At 44.3% G+C, this 25,177-nt stretch overlaps 2 protein-coding genes across 2 annotated transcripts; one reads left to right on the plus strand and one right to left on the minus strand.

Annotated features, from left to right (window-relative positions):
- Window positions 1-160: 160 nt before the first annotated feature.
- On the plus strand, window positions 161-11,382 carry mybbp1a (MYB binding protein (P160) 1a). The gene is made up of 27 exons (XM_044042768.1): window positions 161-402; window positions 1,241-1,336; window positions 1,424-1,507; window positions 1,591-1,665; window positions 1,813-1,920; window positions 2,288-2,478; window positions 2,569-2,736; window positions 2,826-2,943; window positions 3,443-3,732; window positions 3,811-3,918; window positions 4,015-4,140; window positions 4,531-4,737; window positions 4,832-4,940; window positions 5,114-5,207; window positions 5,919-6,079; window positions 6,271-6,411; window positions 6,504-6,671; window positions 6,820-6,993; window positions 7,091-7,248; window positions 7,561-7,695; window positions 7,852-7,933; window positions 8,505-8,636; window positions 8,741-8,809; window positions 9,255-9,368; window positions 9,609-9,710; window positions 9,808-9,932; window positions 10,867-11,382. The coding sequence occupies exons 1-27, from the start codon at window positions 226-228 to the stop codon at window positions 11,192-11,194; spliced, it is 3,840 nt and encodes a 1,279-aa protein (XP_043898703.1). The 5' UTR covers window positions 161-225; the 3' UTR covers window positions 11,195-11,382.
- An 8,785-nt stretch (window positions 11,383-20,167) lies between these two features.
- LOC122779189 (uncharacterized protein C11orf87 homolog) lies at window positions 20,168-23,565 on the minus strand. The gene is made up of 2 exons (XM_044041319.1): window positions 23,177-23,565; window positions 20,168-22,685 (listed from the first exon to the last, which is right to left on the minus strand). Exon 2 carries the CDS (start codon window positions 22,574-22,576, stop codon window positions 22,142-22,144), a length of 435 nt encoding a protein of 144 aa, XP_043897254.1. The 5' UTR covers window positions 22,577-22,685; window positions 23,177-23,565; the 3' UTR covers window positions 20,168-22,141.
- Window positions 23,566-25,177: the final 1,612 nt, after the last annotated feature.

A 25,177-nucleotide genomic window follows, 5' to 3' on the forward strand; every position in this document is an offset into this window, starting at 1 on the left:
TATATATGTACATATATTTATAGTATATAATATGTACATTCTTCAAATACTGACTTTTTAACACGGCTGTGTGTTTTTGGCTTGGTTCAATAAAGTTTTTCAGTGATTTGAAAAGGTGGCAGGAAAGGGGCGGGGTGTGAACCGGAAGCAGTAGCTGCGTAGTGAGGCACGTTTTCCTGCTGTGGCAGCATGGACCTCAGTATCCTGGTGTAGAAGTGTGAGGACATGTCTGTAGAGATGGTGGAGCTCACAGTGAAAGCCCCAGAACCGGCCCGGACCGCCTGGGTCCTGCAGCAGAACCGCGTCTTCCTCGACTTCTTTTGGGACTTGGCCAAACCGGACCAGGAGATTCGAGTGAAGGCCGTGGAGAGTCTGATCCAGTACCTGAAAACCAACAACAAGGTGAGGCTGGAAACCGGCATGGTTCTGCTGGACCGGGACTAGAACCAGAGAAATGTGTAGCAGTAGCAGTAACAGTGTCAACAGCAGTGGGAGAATTAATATAGTTCGTTAAATATCTATAAAACACTGTAAACAATGATCTTTTACAAGAAAAGTCTAGTTTTTAACATTTTTACTTAAGTAGTATTTATGAAGAAATGATATTATACAGAGTGAAGCTGACATTGTTACATTATTGTCTTACTAACCATCATTATCAGTGTGGAAACATGTTGTGGTTTACAGATTTGGGGATTAGACAAACTGGACACACTAAATTGATTGACTTGTGTGTCTCTGTGTCCCTGTGCTGGACTGGTGCCTTTTGACCTATGTCAGCTGGGATTGGCACCAGCGACCCTCATGTGGAGGATAAAGTGGTAGATGATGGTCGCATGGATCTTTGTTATATTCTGTCCCGCGCTCCTACAGAGACACTTGTTATGTGACAGTTGATCCGAGGCGATCTCTTTATCTGTGAACATGATGCTGAAAGTTTATTATTGGAATATTGATCAGTAATGCCTACTTTTTAATAGCAGCTACAATATTCCTCTGGAAACAAGAAGTCAACTCAAACTTAAGAGTTGTTCCATTAGTTAATTAGTTTAGGTAAATTGTATGATTAAGTAATTTGTTAAGCAACAAAACAGACAGAGATGAACTGGTAGAAACTTCTCCTCTGGTAATATTTGGTATTCTTTTACTCTGAAAGGAATGAACTTTGTTACCGATAGAAATATTAATACCAAGTGTGGTCAAAAAGGAAACAAGTTGTGTTTTTCTTTGTGTTCTACAGGCAGATGAACATGACTACACCATTAAAAGACTCGTGGATGGACTGTCACATACACGAGAGACAGCAAGACCTGGATTCAGTCTGGCTCTGGGACACGTGAGTGGAGACAACTGTCAAAATAATCCATGTCTCTTCATGTATCATGTATCTAACCCACATTACATTACGATGTTTGTTCTCCAGGTCTTGAGTGCGTTTGAAGACATCTCCCTGCAGAGCATCCTGGACAGAATCAAAGAGAAGCACAACCTGCAGACGGTGAAGAAGGTGAGTGTTGATCGTTGATCTTTGAGCTCCAGCTGTTTTTATAAATCACACTAGCGTCTGAAATGTTTTCTTGTGTCTTTCAGAAACTTGTCAGAAATGCTTTGTTTGGAAACTTGTTCGGTGTCCTCGCTCTGCATCAGTCCGGCCGCCTCTCGAAAGTAAGTCGACTCACTGCCGTCACTGCTGTGTATTTGTAAAGGAAGGGTTCAGATGTGTGTGTTTGTGAAGAGACCCGACGTCAGGCTCCGTGTGAAGGCCGTTGTATGTTTGTATCACTGTTCATCTTCTGTCTCCGGTCTCTGCAGGAGCCGCTGGTGGTGCTGGGATGTGTGCAGCTCCTCCAGAGCCTCACTCAGCACAGACAACATTTGAAGGACCTGCCCAGTAAGACCATGGTGGACATCCTCACCGAGGTGAGTTCACTCTCCCTGAAATCTCTTTCATTGAGCCCCTTCATTAGCTCTTGAATAAGAGTTATTCAGCAGGGGTGAAATATACCTTGTAACCCAATTTTAACTTAAAAAACATTGAAGTAAAAAATATTCATGCTGAAAATTTGATCTGCAACGACTGGAGCTGCCCGAACAATCAGAACCAGAACTGGCTGATAACATTATGTTTTATAACTTCTGCAGCAGAGGAAGACAACAGTGATTATGTTTTGCAGTGAAACTGGAGGACACAAACAAATTAAACTGTTACTTGGATTTGACAGATTCTTTTATTTATGAGCCGTCTTCTATGAAAGCCATTGTATTTGTGTGTGTGTGTGTGTGTCAGATCCCAGAGGAGGTGTTTGAGGAGGTCCTGCTGACCACTCTGAAAACTGACCTGGCGTCTGCCTTCAGCACTCCCGAGCAGATGCAGCTGCTGCTGGTGGCGCTGCAGCGTTTCCCACAAACCCTCAAACCAAAGAAGCTGAAGAAGCTGCTGGGCTCCTCCACCATCATCAATGCTGACAACATCCCAAAGTAAGCTGCTTTTTGTTTTCATGAGTGATCACTGCAGCAGATGTTTTCCCCGTATCCACCGTCTCTGTCTCTTCCCCCCTCTCACTCCAGGCTGACGGAGGTGTTAAAGACTGCGGCCAACTCGGTGAAGAAGGAGTGCGTCCTGCCCACGGTGGCTCTGGACCTCCTGAAGCTCTCACTGAAGGAAGACAGCTTCCAGCTCTTCTGGAGTAAAGCCATCATTGACGGCATGTTGAAGCAGCAGCCAGGACCAACGTAGTGAGTTCTCACATGAAAGAAGGAGTGACACATTCACATCCTGGTTTGGATTTTCATTAAATCTGTCCCTGCTCCCTGTTTGTGTCCAGTTACCTGAGCTTCCGTCTGCTGGGCAGCGCTCTGCCTCTTCTGTCTCTGGAGCAGCTGAAGGAGGTGCTGTCTGGAGAGGTGATGGAGCGCTACGGGGAGCATGTGTTGTCTGCTCAGGTCAGTGATCACCGCTTGTTGATTATAATGAGCAGATTACAATCTTTAAGACTTAAGACACAATTGGAGGTGCATAAAATATCATTTGTTTTAATGTGAATCTGTCCTTTTAATGACTTTAAATTAAATTTAGACAGAAATATGGACCCAACAAGTTACACAGACAGACAGACGAACTGTGGAGAGCAGCCTGCAAGAAACTGTTGGAGATAAGAAAGAAAAAGCTGAAGAATTGAGGAACGGGGAAAGAATAAGGATGAGAATAAGGGCAACATCAATCAGTGTTGTGGAGATTCAAGGGATTTCAAGAAGAAAAATATACCCAACAAGCTTAGAGGACTAAAAGTTAAAGGGGCTTTATGTTAGATATTCAACTAGGGTTAAAAACTTGTAGTGCTACTAGAACATTTGTGTATTTTTTCATTCTTATATTTATAATATTTGTTGGTAACTTTTATTGTCGGTGCAGAGAATGACTTCCATCATTTTCCTCCCGTAGAAACCCGACCGCTTCAAGCTGGCTCCAGAGATGGACGTGTACGTGTCTGACTTCCTGCAGAGCTGTGAAGACTCAGACAAGCAGCTGGTGGTGATGGTGGCCTTCTCCTCACTGGCTAACCAGGGTTACCCTGTTGTGCCGTCAGTGTGGAAGGTGGTGCAGCACCTTCAGCCTGCAGCGCTGCAGAACTACGTGCTGTGGCTGAAGAACATGTTCACACGACCTCAGCTGGACCAGCTGCTGGACTTCAGCACTCGCAAGCAGAAAGTCAATCAGGAAGAGCAGGAGCAGTGAGTGTATCTCTGTCTCATCTCTGTGCCTTTGTCGTCTGTTGTCTCCGGCTGTAACTGTCCACTGTCTGTCCTCAGGAAGGAAGTTGTGTTCCGTCTGAGGAAGTGGATCGTTTCCCGGCTCACCGCCATCATTGACAACCACCAGGTGAAGAAGCAGGAGGATCTCATCATGGACGTGGCCAGGTGAGACTTGCTTCTTGTTGCTTGCGTAGTGAAAGTCTGTGTTTGACGGATGCACAGAAGGTCACGACATCGCGTCACTTTACGCTTCTTTTCCAGGTTTGTGTTTTTCCACGCGTTCTTCAGCACCAAGAAAGCCACGGAGGACATCACCGAGACGAGAGAGAAGCTCTCTGTGCCGGTCGACGAGAAAACAAGAACCGCACTCGTCACGTCTTTCTTTGGGTGAGACATGAAAAGGTCCAGAAAACATGAACCTCTGTTCACAGTCACTGTGGCTCATTTCTCCAGGCCTTTGTCAAAGAAAGAAAACATAAGTTATTTTATATGATGCATAAAAACATTCATAAAGAAACATTCAAAGACAGATTGTATTGAGTGAGAGAAGCTCAGGGGAAAACAAAGATTTTGCCTCTGTCCTGTTTTTGGACCACAACAAAATAAAACGCCACATTTTGTCTTATTTCCAGCAGCAGCTACAAATAAAATCTTTATTGCTTCTAATACACTGATTAATAGTAATATTTCACAGTGGCTATCATATGAAGTAATTGTTTTTTTTCTTGCAACATCTGTTGCTGTTGTTTGATGTTTTTCTTCCCCCTCACTGTCCAGACTCCTCCTGTCCATGCACCACCTGCCCCTCACTGAGGACCCGGCTGAAGGTGAAGCGGTCAGTCAGAAGCGAGTGCTCGGTGTGACGGCAGATGGAACTCTGTGGATCCACCACGTGGCTCAGTTCGCTCAGCTTCTGCTTCACCAGCCCAAGTTTGTCCAGAGCAGCCGGCCGTTCAGTGCCGAGCAGAAACAGGCCTGGGACAGGTATGATCATGTCCTGCTGTGACTGAGTGTGATGCAGCGTCACTCTTCCTCTGCCTGTGACTGAGTGTGTGTGTGTGTGCGCGTCTTCTTCCAGCATGATGGAGTCTGTGGCAAAGCTGAGTAAGAAAGCAAAGAAAGACCAAACGGCCGAGAGCAAAGCCTTTCAGCAGCTGTTCCTGTTGGTCGGCATGCACCTGTTCAAGGTACACAGCCCTCATACAGTCACGCCGTTATTCTCTATCATTGTATCCTCGATGCTGTTGTTGGAGGACTGTAGTTTTTCCTGAATTATGTCGTGTTTTTGTTGCCGTTGCATCCGTATAATGAGTGCTCTCATATATACATATATACATGTATACATATATTACATCTGCAGGCCCCGGAGGAGCTGCTGGACATCATGAAAGACCTGCAGAGCTGCGTGGACAACGCCCAGCAGACCAAAACAAAGAAGAAGAAAAAGAAACCAGGTGAGTCACAGTGTTTTCACTGACTTTGAACAGAGCAGCGAGTCACATGCTGCCAAACTGAAGCGATGAATCGTTTATTAATCGGTTACTAAATTAATCGACAACTATTTTGATAATCGGAAAATTGGTTTGAATTTTTTTTCATGATTAAAACAAGATTTACGATTGTTTAAGTTTCTTTAATGTGAATATTTTCTTCATTTCTTTGCTCTGGATAACAAAGAAATCATTGAAAGTCAATCATTTTGGTTTGTGGACAAAACAAGACATTTGTGAACATCATCATTTCCAGGTTTGACAAACACCGATCAACATTTTTAAAGGTTTTCTGATATTTTATGGACCAAACAATTAATCGAGAAAATAATCGACAGTTAATGGATTATGAAAATAATCCTTAGTTGAAGCTCTACTGCACTGTGGGTCCATCAAATTACATAATGCAAATATCCCAGCTCGTCTTATTCGATCAAATTGTGTTGAACATTGAGCTGAAACACAAAGTGAAAAGAGTTGTCCTTCATGTTTGTGAATAAACTGAACCTGAACATCACCATCACATCATCACCTGAGCAACATTAGCCTCTTAAAGTTTGTTTGCTACATTTTGAATCTTAACACTGATGTTTGTTCACATGTTGTTTTTTGCTGTCGAGGAAATCACTTCATGCTTCTATAAAGCTTGTGTGTGTGTGTGTGTGTGTGTTGCAGCCACAGACAAGGACGAAGAACCTGATTGGGTGGAGGTGATGGTGGACATCTTGTTGTCCCTGCTGTCTCAGCCGAGCAGACACATCAGACAGGTCTGCAAAACTGTCTTCTCCTCCATCTGTCCCCACGTCACCGCAGCGGCACTCACCGCCATCTTAGACGTAAGTAACGTGTCAGTGAGGTTTGTTTTTGTTATTGTTTACCATGTGACAGTAGTGTGGAGTCTTTGTGGACTATGGAACTGGAAAATAACCACGGTCAGAGCAGCTTTCATCAGTTTGTTGACGATAAGACTAATTTAGAAAAACAACCGTTCTCTGCATTTAATGTCCTGATTTTCTTGTTTTTGTAGGTTTTGGACCCAGAGACGGATAACGAGGAGGACGGTGCGATGATCATCACAGATGACAACACCGACAAAACCCAGAAGAAGAAGTCAAAGGATGAATATGATGATGATGATGATGATGATGATGATGATGAGGAAATGGAGGTCAGTCACCTCATGTGTTTTCACACAGTTTTCTACATGAGAATCAGAAAATGCTCACGTTCTAAACCTCTAAACTATCGTTTCTCTGCCAGGAGGAAACTTCAGATGAGGACTCTGACAACGATGAGGATGATGAAGCAATGGAGGAGGATGAAGAGGAGGAGGATGACGAAGATGAGGAGGAGGACATGGAAGGACAAGTGGTGGACCAAAGTTTCCGTTTGGAGTTGATGAAGGTTTTGCAGCAGCAGGACGCTCTGGTGAGGATTTTTTACATTTAAATCTCACTTTATTGACCACCAGGGGGCAGTGCTACGTGCTGAGTCCTGTCCTTGTCTCACATTGTAATCGGTTAACTGTACAGCAGGTACACGATGTCATACATCCTGTGTTTATTTCTGTGTTCAGGCCACGGAGGAGGACGAGGCCAGTGATGAAGACCTGGACGATGAAGCCATGATGAAGCTCGATAAAGGCCTCGCAGCTCTGTTTTCTGAGCAGAAGAAAAAGTCCCAGGCCAAGAAGGACGAGAAGACGAAACTACAGAGGGAGAAGTCACTGGTCCGAGACTTTAAGATCAAGGTGTCGTGTCCTCTTCTCCTCCGTCTATAAACGATGTGAAAATCTCACATAATCATGAAACATAATGAAACCCTAATGCCTGGTGTGCTTGGTGCAGGTGTTGGACCTCATTGAGGTTTTCTTAGCAAGGCAGGCGGGCAGTCCTCTGGTGCTGGGTCTGGTGGAGCCTCTGCTCCTGCTCATCGACAGAGGAATGAGTTCCGACAGCAACCAGCAGGAGCAGGACTTCCTGCGCCGAGCTGCAGACATCTTCAGGTAACTTCAGACTTCCGCTGTGGACCGAGGACATTCACAGAGTCTGTGTCTGTCGCTGTTAAACATGATCACATTGAGGGTTTAGTTCCACCCCACAGGTGTCTCCCACACGTTTTCCACACTGTAAAATGTTAAAAACACCAAACTCCCTTGAGAGTTCTTCCTCTCTGAATATCTCAGATCAACACTGTTTTTAAATTGTAATTTGAGGCGCGGAGCGAGAAAACGAAAACACGTTCTTTACAAAATCAAAATGATTCTGAAGCTGAATGATTTTTTTTTTAACTTATTGATTTGTATTCATTCCTTCAGGAACCAGCTGTGTCGGTCTAAGGTTTACTGCAGGACCGTTGGTGACAGACAGGGGGAGCTCCACGACCTGCTGCACAAACTCATGACCAAAGCCCAGAAACTGTCTGACTCGTCCGTGTCTCTCTACTACTTCAGGTACTGAAGAGAAGAAATGAAGCTGAACCTTCTGACACGTGATGACTAACATCACGCAGCCACAGCAGCGTCACACACGAGCAGACTCACTCTTCTTTATTTTGTCTCAAATAAATCAGGCCATCGTGTTTTTGCTGACAAACTCTTTTTTTACAGTGCGTCGCTGTACGTGATGAAAGTCCTGCGAGGAGCTCCGCCTCCTGCTGACACTGAAGAGGAGAAGACGGCAGAGAGTGAAGTACGTTTATCTCAAAATACTAATAATCTGCTCTCAGGTGTTACAACTACAGTTAAACGTCAAACTCTTACAAGCTCGAACACAAGTTTGCTCGTTTCGCATTCACATTCAAGTTTGCTCGTTTCAATGCATTTTCATTGTTCCCATAATATCCAGTGTTGCTCTGAGTTAATTCAACATTTAATTGTGTAGTTAACCGGGACAGGAAGTGCGTTACAGCTGCATAACTCAGCCTCGTTTAGTCTTTAGTGTCTGTTCTCACAAAGAGTTTTTCACTCAGTTTCTTCTCCATCCGTGTTGAAAAGATCACTGCAGTCATTAAATAGTTTGGTTGATTTCTTTGACTGCATTTGTCTGGTTTTGTTCTAAATCTGAAATTTCTGTCAGACATGAGAAATCTGTTTCCACAGAAACGGTGTTGCAGCGTCAGGGAAAGTAAATAATCCTTTCTCACAGCAGACACTGTGACACTGTGTCATAATTAAAGTGTTAATGTGTCGTGCAGTGTGTTGCACCTGTTCTTTTGTGCTGTCTGTCTGATCTGATCTTCTGTCTGTCCGTCTGTGTGTAGTTGCGGTTCATGGGGAACATGGACGTGGATCGCGTCTCCGCCGTCTTCAGAGACGCTCTCACCTCGTACATGAAGAGGAGGAAGAGTCCACTGACCACGCAGATGTTCACAGATCTGTTCAACAGATTCCCCGTGAGTAGAGCGACGCGTGTCCTTCAGAGAACAGGTCACGTGACCGCACGCCCTGTCACTAATGCAGCATGTGTGTGTGTGTGTGTCTGTGTGTTGCTTTCCAGGTCCTGTGTGTGAATCTGTTGGACACGGCAGTTCAGCACATCACGTCCGGGGTCAGAGAACATCAACAGGTAATGATTTTAATAATTGAATAAACACTGGAACCAGTGATAAAGACAAAAAGATCTTCTCTCTTAAACCCATAAATGTCAAAAGAATAAGTAAAATGAAAATAGCTTATATTAGTTTTGTGTCAACTGAGGCGACACATTTTAATCCTTTTGTTTTAATGCTTTGTCCTGCCTTCTTTACTTTGAATTACTCGTGAATAATAACAGCTGTATAATGTTGGAAATTGTTATTTTTGTGCTCTATTATTGCTGATTAATACAGATTTTAATGCACTCGTCTCTAGCGCAGCAGACAGTGACTGAGTCCAGATTTACAGCAGTGTATTTGTACTTTGCTCATTTTCAGCTGCCACGCATTCATTTAGTAGCAGCTCATTCTGTCGTTTGATCCACATGTATGTTGATTGATTTGTCTGTCTGTATGTCTGTCTGTCTGTGTGTTCAGGGCCAGGCGTGTGTGCTGGTGCTGCGTGCGATGCAGAGCCGCGAGGTCCAGAAGCTGCTAAGCGGCGCTCCGTGGACGGAGCTCAGTGTGAAGGTCACGAGTCAGCTGACAGAAGTAAGTCAAGTCAACACAGTTCCACCTCAGAGGGTTTTAATACGGAACATTTAAATGATTTAAATTAAGTTGATATCAGTGCAGTCTCTGCTGCTGCTTATATACATGACTGTAGTTCTATAAACACATCATCACAACATCACTGTCTGCTCCTCTGTCTCTATACAAATAAAATTGGATTATATAAAACCAGATGGTCGTCCTGCGTGTCTGTCTGACCCTCATGTCCTCTGTCCTCAGAGTCTGCAGCAGGTCAGTGAGACTGAGAGCAAAGTGGTGAAGGAGAAGGTGCTGAAGGTCCTGGAGCTCTGTCAGTATCTGGTCAAACACGTTCACCACCAGGTCAGTTTGTCTGTGAGTGTGTGTGAGAGGATGAACTCTGCTGACGTGGTGGTGGTTCCTGTCCTGACTCTGTCTCTGTCTCTGTGTGTGTGTGTAGAAGCTGTCTGTGGACCTGGAGCCTCTTCAGCAGGTCCTGCAGCTCCTGCCCACCGTCATCTCCTTTAAGAAGACGGGCAAGATGGAAGACACGTACTGGGCGGTGGTCAAACACTTTGGAGTCGTGTGAGTAAATGTGACCAGCTGTCAGTCACACTGGTATTATGGGATGTCATTTACAAAACTGACACCAGATTCTATTGAAGACCTGAAACTTCTGTCGTTTACCGACTTTATAAATCTAGAGAAATGGGCTAATTCTCCCTCAGACTTCCATTCAAACACATGCAGTTACGCCCCCTGGTGGTTATTCAGTATATTCATACTTCTGTGTTGGCATCAACCTGCAAACAGCAAGACTGTGTCCACGTTTGAAAAGCAGGAACTGAAAGTCCTTCACTGATTTACAGAGACCAGATAGTGTTGTAATCAGATTACAGTGAACTGGTCATTTACAAGCGTGTGAACACTCACCAGTCTGTCGTCCTCCTGTTTTCTAACCCTGAGGAGGTGAACAGTAGAAAGTACAATGCTCCACACGTAGGTTATTGTGTTGTTATTGTGTTGCAGGGTCGTTGATCCTGGCTCAGCTTCTTTTCTCCTCTGCAGCTTGTTTCTGTCGTTGTTTTCTTGGCAAAGCGCAGGTTTTTTGTTGTGATGAAAAACGACACTGAGTTTGTCTGACCTTCAAACTTTAAACCATTTGTAGCTTTTGTTGTTTTTGTTTAAGTCGAGACACAAACAACAGCGAAAGAGCCACGACTCAGGGTTCTGAAGGACGATTCTGACGATGCTGAAATAAAAGTGCAGCTTAATTCTGTGGCGTTACTGTTCACAGATTTAAACCATAAAGGTTCTTTTCTCAGCTTCTTAAATGTGAATGTTCTCCGGTTACAAAGAAATCATTGAAACTGAATCATTTTTGCTTTGTGGACAAAAACAAGACGACATTTCCAGGTTTGAGAAACTAAAAGTAATCGATTAATTGCGAAAATAATCGACAGGTTAATGAGATTTTGTTGCCACTCTAATATATCATTTATTATTTTGCTTTTTGCAGGAAACCTAAAGTTGAAAAGATAAAGTCTGACAAGGATGCTGACAAAGCGGCAGTTCCCAAGAAGAAGAAGAAAGGTTTTCTGCCCGAAACAAAGAAGCGCAAAAAGCGCAACAACCCGGTTCTGGAGCCAGCGGGCGAGCGCCCGGCGCCAGCAGACAAACCCGGAGTCAACAAAGGACAAGCCAAAAAGAAACAAGACAAGAAATCAAAGCAGAAACGACCGGCGGCGCAGGGCACAGCGGCGGCAAATCCAGCCAAGAAGAGCCGGACGCAGTCGGAGAGTAATCCAGCCAAGAAGAAGAAGAAGAAGAAACCCACACAGAAGTGAAGTGGACACTGTTATTTTAATGTACGCAACGTTTGTTTGTTGTCTTCAGTTGACTTGGCTGACAGTTTCGTCCCTGAAATGTGTTCCTTTATTTTACTACGAGAAAATGTAAATGTGTGGGAAGTGTTTTTATGTGTTGACTAAAATACAGCAACAATAATAAATGCATTTCTCTTCTTGGCAATCCAGCACAGCTCTACACTTGAATCTGCTTTGTTCAACAGCAAATTTATACAATAACTTAACTAAAAGTCATAGTCTCAGCCTCCCACAATAGAAAGCATTGGGACAGAATAGAAAACTAAAAATACTAACTTTTAAATATAGAACCACTTCCATTAAAGCTGAACACAGTTTTGTCTCCAAGGATTTTGAAGAACATTTCTCACTTTTCCTCCTCGCTGCCGTCTCTTCATGTAAATCCCTGGACTGACTTAACAACGGTGAGATCAAAGCTCTGTGGGGGAAACTCAGTCCCATCTGCTGCAGGAATCCTCGTCCTCTGTCCCTGAAATAGTTCTTTTGAACTCTGTACTCAGTCTGTTGTCACACTGCACAGTGGAGATGGGAATGTTCTAAACACCCAAAGTTCCTCAAATGAAAAAGAAAGAATTTGTTTTGAACTCACAGTCTGTACATGATGTCATATTTAAAAATTGACAGTAAACTTCATGATCTCATTTCAAAGGACACAATCCCAGTGTCTCTATTTTTGTTTCAACTAGATACCATTAGACGTAGAAGAATAAACATTATATTCTTTACCAGTTTTTTCTGTCTTCCCTTGTCTGTTTACCTCTTAGCTCAAATACAGTTTTTGTTATCAGATTAATCCACATTTGCTCTATATTTGTTGACTTTATTTCCACTTGTTTGTGCAGTTTGAAGTCTTTACAGGGTTTGTAACAAACCCTGTAAAGACAATAACAAAACACAACAAAATAAACAGTGAGATGAGAGTTCCGTGCGCTGCTACACGAGCCATAAACTACATGATAATAAAGAAAGAAAAATAGAGCTGTTGGATCAATAGTAGAATAAAACTAAATAAGTAAATAGTTACTAAAGTAAATGTACTTTAGGTTCTTTTATGTCTCTGTGTTTTACATCTCAGGATGTAAACCTCTGTCCCCGCGGGGACGAAGCTCACGTTGTCTGTCTTGTAATGTCTTTGTTAAGGGTTCTGTCACAAGGTTCTGCTCAGGTTCTGCTCTGTGACTCGAACACTAAACTAAAATGAAACGATGGAGTTCTGTGGCAGAGACGTACGAGGTTTGTTGTGTTCCTGTGTCACAAACATACTTGTCTCTGTTTTGTCTTTATGTGAAGTTACAGTGCAGATGATGCTCCGTCCAACCACGAGTCAAACCAGTGATCAGCTGCTCAGGCAACATTCAGGTAAGCCCTCAGTGCCACACACACACACTTTAACCACTTGGCCATGTCTCTCTTTTTTCTTTTAAAGCTGTAGTGTGTAACTTTTAACCATTAACACGTCGAGGTGAAGAAAAAACGTTGATTCTTAAGTCAGTCACAAATATCAAAATTCTGAATATTAAAATGTTAAATAACGTAAAAAGAACGGTACAAAAAGGTGGAACTCTGAAGTGCAGCTGAGCAAATAACAAAGAAGCAAGGAGCCGAAGATTCCCACCCCCATTAACAAGTGTCTTATACTTAACCATTATCACATTAAATCAAGCCCCGCCTCTACACCACAGCTGTATACACACATTATTACATTACATTACATGTCATTTAGCAGACGCTTTTATCCAAAGCGACTTACAAAAGTCACAGATGCTCCCTCAGTCAGTTCTGATAGTATTGCTCATAGAAGGACAGCAGTATATAAATGTTACGTTGTCTCTGTTTGCAAAGACCAAACAGAGGCAGAATAATAACATTATAACCTGAACTGCAAGTGAAGTTAAGTTAAGTTAAGTCATTTCTTTATGAAGCCAACGCTTGCTCACTTTGACGTCTGGACCTGGAAGCAGTGGTGAAAAAAAACCTGCCTCAGATTTCACCTTTCTGTGTCTGTGTCGCCGTTACACAACCGTGTTATTAGGGGAAATGTCACAAGCTTTTGTGCCGCAAACTAAAGGTGAGCAATCACACACAACTCTAATTCACTTGTCACAAAAATGATGTAGTGTCCTACAAATGGATTACTATACAGGACATGAAGCCGCGCAGCCATTAATCTGCAGCAGTGACAGCCGAGGCAGCGCAGCCATCCATCAGTCATCTCATCCTAAAGTCACTCTTAACTGCACCAAACCTTCAGAGGTCGGTGTCGACACGAGCAGCAGCTCACAGCGCGACATCGCATGATGTTTCTTGTTTGATTTGTTATTACAACCAAAGGTGTGAACTGGCTGCTGCTGCCTTTGCCCCAGATCCACGTGTTAAATGAACAAAATAAACCTCATCGATCTTCCGCTGACTGAGTCGGATCACCGCAGAGAATCATCACGTAACACGTGAGCAAACCTGCGCAGATGAACTCCATCACACAGCAGAGATGATGCTGGTGAACACACAGAGCTCATGATATTAAGATGCATTCATGGCCACGTTACCATCAGTTAATGCCACATGTTCTTCCAGCATGAAGCGAAAATGTACATTTTCAGCGAGAATGTTGCACGACTACTATCAAGTGTAATCCATCTGATAGATGCTAATTATTTAAGTCTGGGTCAAAACAAGCAGCAACCACTGGAGATAACATCTATGAACTGCTGCTGTGAAGCCTCGACATTTGGGATTTGACTGTAGACGAGTTGAGGAGTTTTCCTCTAAACGGGAACTTCATTTACAGAATTGGACGTCATGTTCAGCTGAAGAAGGCCTGAAATTAGTGAGAATAAGTGAGAAAATAATGAGCTCTCGCAGTGCAACACCGTTATCAGCAACAACGCTAAAGCTGCAGACTTTTTACAGGAAGCAAATTTATTCTCTCATCATCCTCACATCATGTATATTTCACACACTGATAAAGGGACATGAGATTAAGATGGAGCTAGAGATAAAACGACTCTGATTATCATTTTCTAAGCTTGCGTACCACTCACTGGTACACACCACAGTTTGAGAACCATGGATCTAGACCACAAACGACCTGAGGGCCGATGAGTGTCCAGTCTGGTCTCACGTTGAAAAAAAGTCAAACGGTGGTGGAAATTAGATTAAAATCATTCAAGATTCAAGATTCAAGATTCAAAGTGTTTATTGTCATGTGCACAGTAAAGAAACACGTTTCCCTGTACAATGAAATTCTTACTTTGCTGTCCACTCAAAAAACACCAGCATAAAGTAGAAGTATAAATATACATAAGAAAAATATAAATATTACAAGAAACTAAAATAACATATATAGAAACTAAAATAACATATATAGAAACTAAAATAACATATATAGAAACTAAAATAACATATATATATATATACATATCAAAAAAACGATATTTGTTTATTTCAAAATAAAAGTGTTTGTTATGATATGGAACGATTCACGATAAAAACACTAAACATGCTCATAATTATATGTATAATTTTACATTTACTTATGTATTATAATAAATATACTGCTCAATGTTTATGACGATAGCTAACAATCATATTTTATTACAATATTCTGTTGATCTTGGGCTTGCTTTCATTATAACTTTGATGTTCAGGGGCGGGGCCGCATAAAAATCGAGTGCCGTGCCACATGTGGTCCATGTGCCGCGGGTTTGAGACGTGTTTTCTGACTTTACAAATCAAAATAGGTTCATTGTTCCATTTTCCCAGTGGAGTCGCCCTCTGGTGGCCATTGTGTGTATTCTAACTTCCAGATTAGCTTCAGCAGCAACGTACATATTTCTAAAGGGTCTATGATATAATTATGGTCTGTTGCTGCTAAAACTCCAGTGAAATAAAGTCACATTCTCGTCCTGCAGCTGACGCAGCTTCACTGACCCTCTGACTTCCAGTTAATCACCGCGGCCCCGAAAAAGTAATCCATCTTTCAATGATGTGTGTGATTAACTTTGTCACTAATGGTTCGGATCAAAGTGATGAATGAACAATCAGCAGAACCGTGTTCAGCAGGAAAACTCGGGCCGCTGCAGAGCGACTCGACCCCGGTGTGATTTGTTTTTCCCTCCTCGGGCCTCGCACGTGCGTCTCCGAGTGCCCGCTAACCTCACAGCCACAGCTTGAACCTCCTGTAATGAAACATATAAACAGACACCGTCAGTGACAAATCATCATCGTGGAGGCGTGACAGCGGGGACTGAGAGCAGATATACAGGAGAGCGTGGAACCAATCTGCTAAAACAGCTCAGTGGAATAATCAGACTGTGAGCTGTAAAGTCCACGGAAAAGACTCGTAAATATGTGGGAATTCAACGCCCTTTACCTCATGAAATACTCCACTTCCTGTGCAAATGACTGCTGTAAAACAGAGAATCTGCGACGTGGTTTGTTGTCTTTACATTAGTGGTGTGGAGTGAGCGTCGCAGGCTCACTGGCAGCCCTGTTGGCAGGGTCTTACTTTTATATTGAGTGCAACTAGAAACCTATTCATTAGAGCAGCCGCTAGATTAGTTGCCAAAGCCTTGTTGGAACATCCAGTTGTTGTGCCACTGCTTGAAGAGGTTTCCGGTTAAATACTGCTCCTGTCGCCGCAGTCAGAATTTATGGGACAATCCCAGGTTTCTTCCATGTTTCCCGTCACCGTCGACTCTGTAGTTCATTATGAAGAAGTTTAAGTATGTGAGAGTTTAACAGGAGACAGAGAGACAGAGACAGAGACAGAGACAGAGACAGAGAGACAGAGACAGAGACAGAGAGAGAGTAAACCAGCTCATGAAAGGCTCCAGTTCTTGCAAGCTGATCTTCATATGTTTCCACAAACGAAATGAAATCAATGATTGTCTGGAAAGTCAGTCAGAAGAGAGCGAGGAGAGCGATGAATACTGCAGGTGCTCAACAGATTAGATTAAAAAATGATTTAGTGAGACAGTCCAAACCATGTCTCACAAGCCAAGGTTACTCCAGACCGTTCAATATCTAGAGCCAGAAACCAAGTTTCAAATGTAATGGGTTCTTTTTCCCGGTTCCATGTTGATGTCCTGAAACTAAACTCCTCAGTGAAGTGAAGGAAAAACGAGGACTTCATTAAATTATTAATGAGTCAATGAGTCAAATAAAAGTTGAATAATAAAAAAGGTGGAATAATAACAGCAAGACGGCGGGTGAATGAACCGAGGAGGAGCCGAGAGTCAGCAGCAGCATCAGCAGCAGCAGCAGCAGCAGCAGCAGCAGCAGCAGTGTCTCTGTCGCTCACTGCAGAGTCTCAGTTCATGCTTGTTAGTTTGAGATCGTAAAACCACTGAGAAACTATCAGGGAAAAACACCTTAATGGCTCTTTTCCACGATACAGATCTAGCTCAGTTCAGCTCGGCACGGCTTGACTCGACTCCACTCAGTTTATTTCTTGCTTTTCCATCAGTGATAGAACCCGGTGTTTTTTTTTAGCACCTGCTCTGATGAGGTTCCAAGTGTGACGTCGTCAGCGCTGCTGAAAGCCGGCGATCGATCGTGAGCCAAATCACAAGCTGTTCTCAGTTCAGTGACTGTGTCAGTGCTGAACTCATCTTTCTAATTCATGATTGTCATGATGGAAACTACTGCTTCCACGGGCCGTGACTAGTTTGTGTGTTTGTGTCGCGTATAAAACGTTGACAAGGCAGTTTCCTGCTGCTGTGCTACGACGGCCGTGCCCTGGATGCCCGAGCTGCAACTAACGATTCATTTTCATAATCGTTGGGTTCAGAAAATGTAGAAAAAGGTTGATCGGTGTTTGTCAAACCTGGAAATGATGAAGTTCTCAAATGTCAAAGAAAAGAAGGGTTCATCAGAAAATACTCTCATTTAAGAAGCTGAAGCAATCACACAAACGTATGAAAAAACCTTCAAACCGATGAATCGATGATCAAAATAGTTTATTTACTAAGTTAATTGATCACTAATCGAGAGCCGAGCAATGTTTTGACTGTAGAAGTTGCAGCTGGAGATTTAAAGTGTTTGGGTTTTTTTCTAAATCAAGCACTCAAATATTAATACTAACAATATCAATGATCATCAGCTCTAATAAGATTCTGCTTAATAAATAGTTTTCAGTTGTATTCAGAGAGGAGCAGAGAGGAGCAGAGAGGAGCAGAGAGCAGCAGAGAGGAGCAGAGAGGAGAAGCAGAGAGCAGCAGAGAGAGCAGAGAGGAGCAGAGAGGAGCAGAGAGCAGCAGAGATTGAGCAGAGAGCAGAGAGGCAGAGAGCAGCAGAGAGCAGGAGAGAGCAGAGAGCAACAGAGCAGGAGCAGAGCAGCAGAGAGCAGAGCAGAGAGGAGGGCAGAGGCAGCAGAGAGGCAGAGGCAGAGCAGAGGAGGGCAGAGAGCAGAGGGAGAGAGCAGAGAGCAGCAGAGAGAGCAGAGAGGAGGAGCAGAGGCAGAGAGGCAGAGGCAGACAGAGGGGCAGAGAGGAGCAGAGAGGAGCAGAGAGCAGCAGAGAGGAGCAGAGAGGAACAGACCACCGGGGACAAGAAAACCCAGAAAAGTGGCCTCATTAATTCTAAATTAGGCTGTGCACTGTAACTGGGCTATTCCCACAGCACACTTCAATCTCCCTCATGTCTCTCTCTCGCTCTCTCTCTGTTATTATGTGACAATAAAAAAACAGACTTCATTCATTTATTTTCAAATAATTACTTATATTTCCGTGACCTCTGACCTCTGTCAGGGAACAACTTGCCGTGTCCCAGTTTTGGAACTTTTACAGCTGAATTAAAACCTGATCTGAGGAGAATTTAAATCCACGTGACTGTAGCAGGAGTTTTTAAGGCTTCTTGTTTATAGAATTAGGCTAAAATCACGTGTATTTAATGAACCCTGTCACATTGAGGACCGTGAACCCTTTTCAAAATAAAGCCCAAGTTGCTCCACTTTGGCCTTTAAAGCACAGTATGTAATCTTTGGTCACGTGACGCAGCCTGTGGTTCGTCTGTGTGTTTGCACTGAACACAAATGTAACGTTGTGAAACATTAGTGACGGTTGTAACAGAGACAGTTAAGCGGATGAAATCATTAAAAGGTCACAGGAAATAAAAACGCTCCATTACAAAGAGTAGGAATAAAGAGTTCTGTGTCATGGAAGAGCACAAATTCTTTATTGTCATTATGCAAACATGTTTCTAGTTTGGTAACACTGTAAAAAGATGCTATGTGTCATGTTACATATTATATCTTTAACTGCAGCCTCAGAAGGATGCAGCCCCTGGACTGTGACCATCATCTGTCCACCACGATCAGTGAGCCACTAATCTACATTTACTCTCATCCGTCCATTCTTACTCATTGACCTTCACCCTTTCATCAGTTCTTGGCCACTTTTCTCGATCACATCTCTGACCGTTGACCTCCAATATTCCCCCTCGTTCCATTCCCAGCAAATTCATCTCCACAGTTTCCTGTCCTCTGACCTCTGTTGACTCAGGCACTGCAGCCTCCATTCATTTTCAGCTGCTGACCTCCACCCAGGACACAAGCCGCCGCCCACTCCAGCGACTGACCTCCACTCACTCATCCTCCTCTGACGGCCGGGTTCCATCATCCTCCTCCTTCTTCTTCTTCTTCTTCTTCTCCACAGGACTCTCACATCCGTTCTGACAGACAGACCAAATCCATCCTAACTCTCCATGAAATGGAGGCGCTGTTTTAGCCCGGACAAATAAATGAAATGTAAATGTGTCTGTAGACTTTAGCAGAAGTGTCACACTCACAGTGTGTATACGGTGTGTGTGTGTGTGTGTGTGTGTCGGGTGAAACATACGTTTGGATGTAGAGAGCGTTCGTCATTTTTATTGACCTGCTTCCAATATCCCCCGCCATGATAAATCCTTTTATTCTGTCCCACTTACGCCAATGAGATAAGAGAGACGGGCAGTCTGTCTGTCTGTCTGTCTGTCTGTGCTCCCTCCAGAGTTGGAACCTTGCCAAACACCTGCTTCATATCCCCAGGCCTTTTTTGTTATTTTCTTCTGCTCGGGGACAATTAGCAACATAAACTCCTGATGCTGCGCCAACACACACTCACTGAGGCTGATTCACTTTCACTGACCTGCAGTCAGACGTGTGACTGACGCTGTGAACGACTGTGTTGAGTTTGCAGTGGATCTGGTTCTGTACTTGACGTACAAGTATTTCATTTAGTTCTTTAATACAGTATTAGACAATGTGCACTGACATTGTCCCTTCATCTGCATAAAGGCACAAAATGCAGAAGATCCATAAACAAATGGATTTATAATATAAAAAAAAATAATTTATAATACATATCTAATAAATCATAAAATTAAGAATTTGATTCCAGAAACAATCACAATCAAAAACCAGCGATGTCGTTTTAAATCCGCAAAACCTTTTAACAACTTTTCTTCTTTGAGGTGTCCAGCACAGATTGCCGTATTGGGACGACTCAGACCAGTTTGCTCATTTACGTAGGCTGCAAATCGCCAAAATGGATGCCAAAATTCAAAATGGCCGACTTCCTGTTGAGTTGAGGCCATGGTCGCGGTCGACTTCTTTGTTCGTCTTAGTCGATGACATCTTCCCACCAAGTTTCGGGAAATTCGGTGGCACTCAATTTTGCCTCTGTTTTCACCTTAGGGGGCACTGTAGAGCCCTTGAGCAACACACGGGTCCGGGAACTACGCCAGTATCACATTTTCTCCAGACCTGACGTCCATACCAAGTTTCTGGAGTTTTTATGCTCATTAACGCCTCAAAATCCGTGGCTTTCAGGTCATTTTTGAGGAGGTTAACGTGCTTCAAGACTCTGGAAACTTGGCACACGCAGGTTTGTTTGTTTATAGTCACGAGGCTACAGATACAGAAACTGACACCACTGACACATTTAAAGAGTAACATAATGTATGTATTTATTTATTTATAAACTTTGAATATTACATATTACATTTGATAAGGCAGATTATATGAAGTCCAGAAAGATGACGGTGTTACTGTAAAACATTCCAGCTCTCATCATGGCATACATTTACATTAATGACACAACAGTTTTTGTTATTTTAGGCCCACTATGATGCAACATGAAGTATCATAATCATAAAAGGAAGAAAGAAAAGCTTCAAACGAAAGCTTAAATATTGGAAGAATTCTCAGTTCATCACATGTCAGAGAATACAGTTTAAAATACTTGGAACAGAAAATACTCTCATAGCGCAAGAATGTACAATCTGACACATTAAAAAGGAAAAAGTATCTCATGTGCATAATAACTACAGCGAAAAAGTCTTGCATCCTGTCAGGCTAACTATAGAGCTACCTATAATATGTCTAACAGACACTGGAGGACAGTACTTAATGCAAATATGCTAAGTCACTCAATTGAAGGAAAAATACTACGCCAAACAAATAAGCTATTTTCTGTAGCCTATGTGCAGTTTTTCCACTGCCTAACAGCACCACAACATCCACTATAGTCTAACTACATATTGGTAGTGTGTCAGAGGACATGCCAAGGCAGATCAGCGAGCCGTCACACTCTGTACCATCGTCTCTTAATTATTCAACACGACGACAGTGTGAGTGTGAGTGTGTGTGTGTGTGTGTCACATCCCGGGGAAGGAATTCAAGTTTAAACATCTCTGTGGTTTAAACAAGGGGAGGAGGAGGAGGAGGAGGAGGAGGATAAGGAGGAAGAGGAGGAGGGGGAGGTCCAAAAGTCAAAGCAGGCTATTACTTTACACAGTCCCATAAAGAGTTATCAGTGAGCTAAATACTCATGGAAGAGGAAGCAGAGTTGTGGCCGCGTCACTGACCCAGCAGAGCAGTGGCAAATGAAAGGAAAACCAACCATGACGTCACATGACGTGACGTGACGTCACATGACGCACCACCAGAGCAACTCCAGCCTGCCTTGGCATTGATTCTACGAGTCTCTGGACATCATTGCTCGTCGTTGGTTCTTCAGTAGATATTCAGTGGTGGTTTTTAAATGTGGCGACAGCAGAATCAGCAGTATTCACATCGTTTCCATTTCACGCCGTCTCAACAGAGGCGTGTGTCACTGTCATCGTGAGACGACAGGTGATCACTCAGGACGACTCTGTATTGATTTGTCACGACATTTTCCTCGAGAGGAACCGAAACAATGGCAGTCAAACACTCCGCGCAGCAAACCAGACCAACTGCTCTTTGAAACATGGACGACGATGACTCATATATAGCACCACATTACTTTAGAGTAATATGTTTTTTGTCTCACTGACCTCTGAGGTTAGAACTGAATGTGCATCCATCTTTGTGATGAAGTGTTTACGCACTGTGACCTCACGATGACACTTATTCTTGTCCTGCACTCACTTTCTCTTCTATTTTCCACAGATATTTAACAACTGCATGAGCACAACTTCATTTCCCCCATAGGTGTGAATACAGGTGTCACTTAAAGTCGCCATTTTTACTGAACCAGCACTCAGGAGCCTGACTGGATGATGTTAGGCCCTGAGCAGCCATTTTAACATGTCACAGTGTGTTTCAGAGAGAGCTCACAGCTTCACCTGTCTTGACTGACATGAAATGAGCAGGAAATCCTTAACATCATCAATAATGCACGTGCTCTCCCTGCTACAACATATCAAAATGGCTGCTGTGCCACGGTTTCTCATTATCTCTGGTTTTCCTGTCATTTGTCTCTGTCACTGTTGTGACTCCAGTGTCACTTGTGTAGATTCTGCTCAGTATTCTGCGTGTTTACTGTGTTTGTTTTCCATCTACACGCAGCAGCAGCAGCAGCAGCAGAGTCGGCTGTGGGAGTTCTTTGTGCCTTATTGCTTTTCCAGTGAGTTCCACAGTCTGTTTCCCTGAAGTTAAACTGAGAGTTAACAGTCCAGAGAAACCGTGTCGTGCGGCACCTGTTTGTCCTCCGCCGCTCCGCTGACGTCCGTGACCTCCGCGCTCTGGCACGAGAGCTCCTCCTCGCATCGAACCGGCGGCCGCACGATGACGCACGGCCTCGCGGGCTCCCCGCTCCCGCCGGCGCGCGCGGGGCTGCGACTGTCGCGCTCGTATTCCTCCTGCGCGCGCTGGATCTTCCTGTTCCGAAGCTTCCACTTGTGAATGTGGAACGTTGCCAGGGAGACGAGGACGATCCCCACGAGCACGACCACCAGCACGAGGAGCGCGAGGGTGGAGGAGAGCGGCGGGAGGAGGCTGAGCTGCTCCACGCAGGTGCCGTTGTTGTTGGCCTGGAGAGCCCCGTGACAGCGGTGCAGCGGCACCGGCAGCCGCGAGGCCTCGGAGGTTCTGGCTGTCATCCGGTCCACCTTCCCCGGCCACTCGTGTCACTCTGTCCGCGTCCTTGGTGCTCGCTCTCTCGCTCTCTCCGGGCTCAGCGCGGTGACACCGACCCGCGCATGAGGTTACCTGCAATGAAGGAGCGAGGACACATGAGGAGGATGATGATGATGACGATGAGACCCAGAGAAGAAGAAGACTGCCTATCAGAAGCATCAGAAACACGCCCACAATCTCAGACCCAGGCTACTTTAATAAAAAAACAATCAGACACAATTAACATGGAAAATACGCACCAAGTGGCACAAAATCACAGAAATCCACGGTAACACCCTGAGAATAGCCCTTAATATTCATCATGAAGTGAACTCATCATGAACTGAACAATGGACTCCATCATCTATTGTGCAGGCCTTTTAAGATTTAGCCGAACACAAGCCATCCTTCCTTCCTTCCTTTCTTCCATCCTTCCTTCCTTCCTTCCCTCCTTCTACACTCCAGCCAACGCACGATCGTTCAGGACAAGAATGTGAGCTTTACGCAGAGGATAATAATCTTCCATGTCATGCACACAGACACACAAACCTGCTCACACCAAGAGAAAACAGCGTGATTCTTACCTGGTGAATGAGAACAGGAGAGCTGCTCTGTGTAAATGGGGGAAAAACAGGATCGTGGTGACGTTATATCATGTAATGTGATGCTGCTGCTGCTGATGATGCTGCTGCTGCTGCTGATGCTGAGGGTCTCCGAGCTTTCAGGACGCTCTGACTGCAGCAATCCACTCTGTCTGCATCCAGGACGGCGCTCTCCTCCCCGCTAAATGCGTTAAGTCTGGTGGAGTGGGAAAGATTCCTCAGTATGCATCAGAGTGGGTTTGGAAAATGCGATTAGAATAGAGCTGTGTGTCCTGCTGCTGATGCTGCTGCTGCTGATGCTGATGCTGCTGCCTCTCCTCCTCCTCCGGTCATTCGCTGCTCCACTCAGCATCTGAATGAAGCAGCTGCAGCTGCATTAAAGGTCCCGTATATCCCAGCAGTCAGCTGGCAGCTCTGGGTTTTATTTATTCTCCCTCAGCTCCAGTCTGAAGTTTGAAAACCACTAATTTAGATCAGTGCTGAAGTGAGCTGAGCTCCTCCCTGACTGCAGGCAGTGTGACATGCTCTCCAAAAATAGAAGTGTGGGTGAAGGAGAACAGAGTGAGGAGATGTTCTTACAAGAACAGACCTTGACCTACTGAGGCTCATCTGCACTTTTTTTTTCCAGTTTTGCACGTGAGAAGATGTTTTTGTGACCTCAAAGCAGATTTTCTTTTTCGAAGTCGTCAGTCTGTCGTTAGGACTGAGCTTTCTTCTCATCAGGCATTAACTACAGAGCACATTTTCACCTTGTCAGCCACCCGTGCCTCTACCCCCCTCCTTTCTTAGCTTTCTTATTTCTGCTGGCACTGGGTTGCCATGCTCCCTTCCTTCAATTCCCCCTTCTCAGCACCCTCTTACTGCCGGAACTGGGCTGCCAGTTTCCCGTCCTTCTCCCCCTACAGTACCCTTCCACGGCATTAAGTCATCAGTCATCCTAGACTGACTGATAACGATGAGGACATGGCTCCAGCCTTCAGTGTCTGCCTCCGTAGAGACATTCTCTGCTCGTGGGCAAGGGTTTTTGACGACTTCCTGTCTCTGACCCAGTGTTTCCCAGCCCTGGTCCTCAGGCACCCCTGCCCTGCCCCAACAATCAGGTGTGTCGGAGCAGAGCAACATCTAAAACCTGCAGGACAAGTGTCCCTGAGGACCAGGATGGAGAAACAGAGTTAGCCCTCTGTTTGTAAGGTGTGGCCTGCTTCCACTATCACGTCCAGTTCGCTTCAAAGACTGCAGTTCGCCTCCAACAGTTCAATGAAGACACCTGCTGGGGTGCATTGACCAAGAACTGTGCCGCGACACGTTCGCAGCCTGTTCTGCTCTCACCTGCCAAGCTCACGGGTCATCAGCTCACCCAGTTTCTGCCTAAACCCCATAGTTGGAGCCGACCTACATTTACACAGCCTTCTTTAACCACCCCCCTTTGCCGCGAGCCGTCCCCGAGGCCTCAGGCTTCGCTGAATCAATGTCGATACCACAAGACATGAATACGATGGTCAGACCAGTGCTGCAGCTTGGAGTTCCATCCATCTGCAAAACATGTGTGGCAGTGTAAATACCTCCATGTGGTGGTCACTCTTGGCCCACTTGACCTCATAATCCATCCATATAAAATGCAACAACTGCAAAGCCTCAGCTCTGGGGTTTCTTCTACTATCACCCCATCCCCATCATGCATCCTCGTCAGTCTTAAAATCCGATATTCATCGCCCTTCAAGTGCAGCCTGACATTGATCATTGATCATGATAATGTCATTCCTGATCATGATTTTTCCTCCATTTTTTCTTTCAGATGTGCAGAGACTTGGCTTCTCATGCAGAGCCGATCCAGACCATACTTGCTCCATCCTCTGCCTCAGTATTCAACAACTTTGCCACAGGTACAACCTTCACTTCCCTGCCTTTGTCACGCTGTGTTTCCCACTCCCACCTCGTTTTGGGTTTTAAAATATCGCCATTAGAGTATTACACCTGACTGGC

Source organism: Solea senegalensis, linkage group LG13, assembly GCF_019176455.1.
Source record: "Solea senegalensis isolate Sse05_10M linkage group LG13, IFAPA_SoseM_1, whole genome shotgun sequence".
NCBI lineage: Eukaryota > Metazoa > Chordata > Actinopteri > Pleuronectiformes > Soleidae > Solea > Solea senegalensis.

What these genes read in the sequence shown, in the direction of transcription:
- LOC122779189 (XM_044041319.1), bottom strand. Translation starts at nt 22,576, where the DNA reads ATGACAGCCAGAACCTCCGAGGCCTCGCGGCTGCCGGTGCCGCTGCAC.
- mybbp1a (XM_044042768.1), top strand. Translation starts at nt 226, where the DNA reads ATGTCTGTAGAGATGGTGGAGCTCACAGTGAAAGCCCCAGAACCGGCC. An exon ending in ACCTGCAGACGGTGAAGAAG is followed by an intron (nt 1,508 to 1,590) that starts GTGAGTGTTGAT and finishes TGTGTCTTTCAG; the next exon opens with AAACTTGTCAGAAATGCTTT. An exon ending in CAGCAGCCAGGACCAACGTA is followed by an intron (nt 2,737 to 2,825) that starts GTGAGTTCTCAC and finishes GTTTGTGTCCAG; the next exon opens with TTACCTGAGCTTCCGTCTGC.